At 43.0% G+C, this 6,000-nt stretch overlaps 1 protein-coding gene across 1 annotated transcript in view; it reads left to right on the top strand.

Moving 5' to 3' along the window:
* Window positions 1-718: 718 nt before the first annotated feature.
* LOC139693503 (nuclear receptor corepressor 1-like) overlaps window positions 719-6,000 on the top strand; it is a 154,225-nt gene continuing 148,943 nt past the window's right edge. The window contains exon 1 of the mRNA XM_071591687.1: window positions 719-1,027. Coding sequence (XP_071447788.1) covers window positions 719-1,027 — 309 coding nt within the window. The remainder of the gene's footprint in view (window positions 1,028-6,000) is intronic.

The following is a 6,000-nucleotide window of genomic DNA, read 5'->3' as shown; positions in this document are numbered from 1 at the left end:
GGACTATGCAGCAGGAATACAGAAACTTGTCACACGTTATGACAAATGCCTTAATTTGCTTGGAGATTATGTTGAGAAGTAGTTTAAAGTATCCTCTTTCAAATAAAATTTTTTATGTTTGTTAATATTTACTTTTGTGTCTTTATTTCACGAACGGGTACTACTTTCCGGATGACCCTCGTATTTTGTTTATTTTCATTAATGTTCATAAGAGCATATCGTTGTGATGGCGTGCTTTCCAAGAGCCCCGGCAATGAAATAACAAGGGGTGGTATTATCAAAAGTAAAATCTCGAAGGAAATTGGATTTATTTCAATGCCATGTATCTTATGTAGTTATTCAAAACAAGGGTTGGGATGTAATGGATGTTGGTAAATGTTTGCATATAATTAACTCGTTAATATTGTATTTAGTCGGTTTAGGACTTTATTCTTGAGTCCAGCTTGTTAACGAAAGTACATGTGAAACCAGTGGGTATACATAGATGTAATGATTCGGCGAGGGGATCTTTGTAGTCCGTGAGCGTCAATTGAGGAGCTAGCTGTTGTAGAGGACGTTTTCGGTGAGGAGGTGGCGTTTGAGGAGACGGCGTTGTCTTTTGGTTGATTTTTTTATTTTTTTGTTGAGCCATTTTCCACCTCGAGACACTAAAGTAAGGTTGTTATGCCGTAGCAGGGCGCTCTACTCTTTCAGGACGGACCCAGCGTACCGGGACCCGATGGTGTCCGCCGTGGTGCAGCAGCCCCCGCCTCCCCCGCCGCCCCCTCCGCCACCGGCCCCCGCGGGCTCGGCGGCGGCGACGGGGGCAGCGGCGGCCGCCCAGCTGGAACTGGGCCCGCCCTTCAAGAAGATCCGAATGGGTTCGTCGGTGGCGGGAGGAGGCGAGGCGAAGGCGGCGGCTGCCGGCGGAGGAGCCGCCGCCCCCCTCGGCGGAGGTGGCATCTCGACAACGGCGACGGCCACGGCGCCCACGACGGCCACCGCAGCGCCCCCGGACCTCCAACAGCCCCTCCGGATAGACACGCGGGTGAGTGCCTCAGCCGCCTAAGCAAACCATCCCCTCCCCAATCCCATTCAAGGCCCCCACTCCCCACTGGTGACTGAAATTTCTGCACACCCCCCCCCCCTACCTTGCTGTGATTAGGAAAATAAATTGTGTGACATTAGTTTATCTGCTATGTTGTGGGGACGTATTTTTTAGCGTTTAACGTGTTAAGTACTGGGTATCATCTGAATAAATGGGATAAATCTTAAAGGGAAAGTTAACCACAAAAGACAAGCCAAGGTGATGGTTGTGAATTTCATTCAGCTGATCTCATTTAACCATTATTAATATTTTTTATGCAATTCCCTGAGCTATACAACAGACATTTGTAAATTTATTGACGTATCTGTGACTTCGGTATGTGGCTGTGAGTATTTCATGACCAAGGGGCCATTTTTGTCTCTTTTAGTCCTTAAAATATTAATCAAGGCTGTTCTTGAAACTTGACTTGAGCAGGGCATTGTAGATGGAGAATGTTTGAGAGGTAATGGAAGAACTTTAAAGACCAGATTGGAGTGGAGCTTTCTTTTTATTTTAGATTTTCCCAAGTTGTTAGGTTTATGCCATTTTGGTGCTGATGCTGTCGTGGCAAAATTGATGGCGTGCTTTCAAAAATCTGGTCTTGAACAATTTACATTTTTGGGCTCGGAAATGTCTAGAAGTTTCCAAGTTTGGGAATGTATTGGTCCATGGAGGCACAAGTTTCGATGTCCTTTCCTCCCTGGCTGTCAGAAGCTTACATCATCGCATTCCTGCATTTGATTATTCTTTGAGTGAATAAGCACCTTTAGCAGATCCTAGAAAAATTTGAAATTCTCGCGAAATTTTTAGGCCAGCACTTTCTGTGTGTGTATCAGCTAGACATTTGACCTTATTGTTACTGTCACGCTATCATTTTTGATAGCCGTCGATTTTCATATTCTTGGTTTGTAATATTTTTTTAAATTAAAACATCATCCAGAGTCATGATACAGTACTGTACTACCTACTTATGGACTGAAATAACTCTCGGGCAAAAACTTTTGAGCCCTTGTCGATGGATATTTTGGTACCCGATTTAGGGAATCGCATACGTGATGCATTTAGGTACCATCAGTAGTGTTTTTGTACGGATATTTTTTATGTGCGATTTTTATGGTATTTAATAATTTTATTAGTAGAGTTTTGCCTTAAACCGAATGATGAAGACCCCTGGACATGTCAACAAGCAAATATCTTAATGTGCCCAATGACCTTCAGTGCACCTCAATTTGTGTCATTGCTCGGCGTAAGATCGATACTTTCCAATTTCTCCTGTTTAAATTCCTTTCTCCATGTTGATAAGTGCGTCTTTTATTGGGGCAAGTACATTTTCAAGAATATGTATTCCTCCTCATGGTCGTAAAAGGGTTATCATGAAGTTTAATTTACTCCTAAATCTTCATTTTTGTAGGAATCAGAGGCATTGTAGGTATGGTCTGTAGTCTTGTCTACTAAATCAAGGTTGTTGATATTTGGATCATTATTTAGTATGTGATTAATCGAACATCTGATGTCAATGATTCATCAAATGGCCGTGTGCAGGCATGCTAAAATTTGGGTTCATATTCGCTCAGCTGTGAACTTGGCCTTGCATTTGCTATTAAGTAGAAATCGCAGTTTTTCCATGTTAATGGCATTGCTTGTTATTAACACCTAAAACAACACCTAAAAATTTTAGTTAGTAGATTGTCACGGGAGAAGTAATAATGAAATTATTCTTAAAGCTAAGTAATCCAATTCAACGTTCAGGCACAAATGATGATGGAAAGTAAATGCCTTTTATTTATAAGTATCAGCCATAATTGTTATCCTGACCTTCATTTACTCACATTCAGTTTTTTCCATGGCCTCAAGTCATTTTTTTCTAGTCTCTTATTTTACTCTGCTATTTGGTCCACATTTTGCGTAAGCAATTGCGTTTTGTTAGTTACTTTTACGTACAGTAGCTGAAGATGTGCGTGAACAACATCTCCATTTGAGGAGCCATTAAAAAAAAATTTTATCCATCAATTACAGTGTATTGACATAATAGTAATGTTGTGTAAGGTAGGAGGTTTGAAATGGTTATATTGTAATATAAATTATGCATGGGAAAACCTGAAAAGATGAGATTTTCATTGGCAAGTCACAATTTTCGTGTCAGCCGAAGGCGCAGTCAGGGTTTAAGTTCAGTAGGGTTAAAAATTGATGATATTGGAGAAATGATTCTCATTTGCTATAATTTATTTGCATTCCCCTGAACTTTGCATTACCGGCTCCGGTGACGTCTTCGCCTGCTAACCCAGAGGTCGTGGGTTTGATTCCCGACTAGGTGGGTTTTCTCCTAGGGCTTGGGTGTTTGTAATTGTATTTAATGTAATGTACATGGTTTAGGTGGAAGAAGGGACTAAGAAGTCTCAATCTTGCCCCTATAAAGTCATAAAAATAAAACCTAAATAAATTTTAGTTGGTTTGTGATAGAAGAAACATGCCTCCGTCCATTTTCTCCATATAGTTGTGGCACTGACCTCGGCCATGAGGATAGGGCGGCCAAAACTAGGAGAAGAGAAAGATAATTATAAAGGTATCGACATTATTAAATTTGTAATTCCATGAATTCGGTGGTATAGTTCGTATTTATCGTCCGTGATGATTGGAGAGGCATTTATTTTCTATTTCCGTCGAATTATTCCTGAAGTTCTTGTTAGTATCCTTAGCGATCATTGATCTTTAAACATTAACTGTCCACCCTTAGCGCGTGTGTTCGCCTGGATGTGCTGAACGAAAGACTGCCGAGTCGAAAACCGTCCGTTGTTTTCATTTTTAAACGCGAATATCCTTTCAGCCCGCTTTTCCGTTTTTTGCGCCGCATAAATATTCATATTGTCCGTCCTTTCGATTTCCTGCTCGTCCCACTCGAAGGCCGTCTTCACTCCCGCGCGGCCCACGTTAATTAACGCTAAGAGAATCGTGCTACCGCGTAAATAAATACGCACGGCTTCCTTCTTTCAGCGCGCCGTCACGAAATGCCTCTTCCGCTTCCAACTCCCCCTCCCAATGCAATAAATACTGACGAACCGAGTACTCCTTCCCCTCCTCCTCTTCAGCCCTCAAGGGCGAAAAATAAAAATCCATTCTTCTCTCCGCCTCCTCCCCGTTATGCAATTCAGTTCGTTCGTTCTCCGTTTCGATATCGTTCCTCTCTGTTGTAATGTCGCCATCCCATAGTCGTACGCGCTGGAGACGTGGGATGGATACGCCCACTCGTGAATGTACCCTGCGCCAGACCTGTGTTATGTTATGGGTTCGTCAAGCGAGAAACTAATCATTTTACTACGTTCCCTGGGTCAGTTTCCTAGAACTGGGCGAAAGTTTAGATGACTTCTTTATCTCTGCAAAAATACCAAAGTGCTATTAAATGCCGTCAGATGCAATTCCTCGCTGTCATAATTAAGTTGAAATGAGTATGGAAAACGTGTTGCTTCTTCAAAATGCTGGAAGGAATATTGTGTCTCAGTCTCGATTGGTCGAATTTTTGGACGCTCTGCCCGAGTGTTTGATGATGTGTGCCGTTTTTTTTCATGGACACATTATGATGTTGTTTAGTAAAGAGCATTTCAAATTTCCGAGGAAGCAGTTCTGTTGAATAACCGGCGGCGGGCACGTTCACCAATCGGGAGGAATACAGGACACAATTTATGGCATTTGCACGCACATAGTATATCCGTGTTATTGTCTGTGCAAAAGGAGGAACCCCGTCCCCTGATTGGCCGAGGATAACAAGAACATTCAGATTCCACGGGGCTTTTATGCGGCTGGGGACGGTACGTGCAGTCGTTTTCGAGGTCTGCCCGTCTCGTAGATTGAGATAAACTACGAGGAGTGGATAGGAATGGCCCATCGCTCGCTTTGGAGGCCCTACCGAAAGCGGAGTGCCACCCCCCCCCCCACTTCCCCCTTCTCTTTCCCCCACTCGCCTCTCTCTCTCGACCGACGCCTCTTTGATTTTCCCATTGCTTCTGTGGGCGAGGCGCTGAAAATCAATGGAGGTGTGGCGAAGGGAGCATCCTCTTTAAGGACGGGAAAGGGGGGGGGGCAGGGTAAGGAAGGCGGGGAGGTGGGCTGCGTTCGTTTTCTTCCCGCCGCCGAAAGGGGTGTTTTGCTTTATTTCTGCTTGGCAGTCCGAATCACTTACGCACTGAGATAAAAGTGAGAGAGATGCAGCAGCGGTTTTGTGCACAGGGGTGGGGGAGGGGCGAGAAATGGGGGTCGGCAATCCCTTAGTATTCCGCGCCATCGTCTTAAGTTAACAGCCCTCGCGATCCAACTCTACAATTAGAATTCGAGCCAGCGGACTTAACCTGGATGCATCCTTTTCACTTACGAAGAGACATCTTCTTAAATTTTCAATTGACATGGTAGTTTAATGATTTGATTTGCCTATTAAAAAAAAAACTAAAAGTAGTATAAAATGAATCAATCCTCTCTTGTCTAGTAATTTAAAGTGGCAAAATTTTAGGCCTCCTCGTCCACGTAGTAGAAATTGGGAAAATATGTTCCGACGCCTAAATAGCACTGCTGGGGACTTCAAACCGTTGAACTTGAACCGCTGGGTGTGGCAGCGTTTAATATTTATACGAGGGTGGTCCCAGAAGTACCCGACCCATACTAAGAAAACCCAAACATTTTGGGAAAAATTGTATTTATTTTTCAACATAATCTCCTTTTAGCTCTATACACTTTTCCCAGCGATGTTCAATGGTTTCAGTATTCTTTTTATAATAAGAACTGTCTTGTTCCTCAAAATAGCCATTAACTGCCGACATTACTTCTTCGCATATCTCTAGGATCTCTATCATATCTCTCGGAATCATTCCCCATATTTTGCCCCAATTATAATTCACGTTGGCCTACGTGTTAGTGACGCAACATAATTTTCTTTAATTGTGTCACGG

Source organism: Hetaerina americana, unplaced genomic scaffold (assembly GCF_022747635.1).
Source record: "Hetaerina americana unplaced genomic scaffold, ioHetAmer1.1.p SCAF_5, whole genome shotgun sequence".
NCBI classification, from domain to species: domain Eukaryota; kingdom Metazoa; phylum Arthropoda; class Insecta; order Odonata; family Calopterygidae; genus Hetaerina; species Hetaerina americana.
Note: the sequence above shows the minus strand (reverse complement) of the source record. Positions and strands in the feature narration are given on the sequence as shown.